At 44.5% G+C, this 1,585-nt stretch overlaps 1 protein-coding gene across 1 annotated transcript; it reads right to left on the bottom strand.

Annotated features, from left to right (window-relative positions):
• Positions 1-403: 403 nt before the first annotated feature.
• On the bottom strand, positions 404-1,045 carry LOC133806454 (uncharacterized). Its single transcript, XM_062244553.1, has one exon. The coding sequence runs from the start codon at positions 1,043-1,045 to the stop codon at positions 404-406; it is 642 nt and encodes a 213-aa protein (XP_062100537.1).
• Positions 1,046-1,585: the final 540 nt, after the last annotated feature.

Below are 1,585 nucleotides of genomic sequence, written 5' to 3'. Positions count from 1 at the left end.
AATCACAAAATAAACTATCCTTCATTCTCTAAGTGCCCACACACTTCTTGAGATGTAGAGAACGCTTTGGAAGATCTTGGTGTGAGTACGTGGGAGTAGCCTGGATAGGAAGATCGTTCTTATTACGAAAAGATAGCAAGGGCACTTGATAGGCTTCAAGAGGTATGATTTCTATTCTTAACTTGCTTATGATTAATGTATGTATATTAATGGATCGGCATATTTAAACGTAGTTTAAATATGTTACAAAAATTTTGTTGTACACTGGGCCAACCCTACCACCATTCCGCTACGTATTAGGAAACTTGTTCCTAACATCTCCGCCATATCCTGACCCTTCAAATATTGTTTTGACCTCCCCTTGGACTTCTGGGGCTTGCTTAGGGGCGCGAGGTGAAGTTGGTTAATCATCTAGTCTCTGATTATTTCTCCTCACATACCTACCAAGATGCCCCCTGCGAATGAGCTCTTCAATCTCAATCTTTAGATGGGTACACTCCGCGGTGGTATGGCCTATGTCTTTGTGGTATTGACAATATTTGATTGGGTCCCTCTTTGACCTATCATGCCTCATGGGTGGTGGCTTCTTCAATGGGACTTGATTCTCATTGGTGATGAATATATGTTCCCTTGAGTTCATCAATTCTATGTAGAATGTATATGTGGAAGGTCGGGGCTTGTTCCCATGTCTGCTCTTCTTTGGGCGGTCATCTCTTGGGTTGTCATGTATCCTTTTCTTCACGTCATCGGAGGTGTCTTGAGGTAAAGAGTTTGGTGAGGGTCCCATCCTTCCAACCTTGAGGTTCTCATGCCCATCTTCGACTCTGATGTATATCTGCAATCTCTCATAAAAATCATCCAAGTCTGCAACTTTTCTCTTGAGCATGTTATCCCAAAGTTTACTTCCGGGACACACTCCTACTGTGATGACCATTTTGAGTTCACCCCTTGACAAGCTCCCTACCTTTGCTGTCTCCATATTGAACCGATGGATGCAACTTTTCAAACTCTCATTCTCGCCCTGTTTCACATTGGCAAGGCTCATACCCGCATAGTGTAGTCATAGACAACGTGATGCTGTTGAAGGAACTCATCAGAAATTTGTTGCCATGACCTGATGGTTCCCAGCCTTGGCCTCTTGAACCTTTTGTATGCAACTCCCCATAGTGTTACGACAAAACAATGACATCTTGCTCTACTATTGACCCCCTTTAACTATATAATGTTGTTGTAGGCGTTGAAGTGATACTTAGGGTCCGTAGTGCCCTCATATAGAGTCATGTGAGGCTCCTTGAAGTTGGTAGAGAGTTGTTCAACCTGGATTTCCCTTGTGAAGGGCGACTTACAATCAAACTCATCGTCACCTCTGTGCCCCCTAGATGCAGAGACTATCTTCCCCCAAAGACTTTGGATTTCGGTGTCCAGTCCCTTCTCCTTTTGTTCAAGGAGTCTTGTAGGTTCTCAGGGCGAACCCTTGCTTGGGCTGTGTCCCTCGGGGGATCCACATGAGGTGTGGCTCTTACCTCGGTCCCTCTTTGGTTAAGTTTTCCCCTTAAGTCAGATGGAGCTCTTTTGGAGGTGGTCT

This window comes from Humulus lupulus, chromosome X (assembly GCF_963169125.1).
Source record: "Humulus lupulus chromosome X, drHumLupu1.1, whole genome shotgun sequence".
NCBI lineage: Eukaryota > Viridiplantae > Streptophyta > Magnoliopsida > Rosales > Cannabaceae > Humulus > Humulus lupulus.
The sequence above is the reverse complement of the archived record's forward strand: the minus strand, read 5'-3'. Positions and strand labels throughout refer to the sequence as shown.

Coding starts and splice junctions, on each gene's coding strand:
- LOC133806454 (XM_062244553.1), bottom strand. CDS start 1,045: ATGAGCCTTGCCAATGTGAAACAGGGCGAGAATGAGAGTTTGAAAAGT.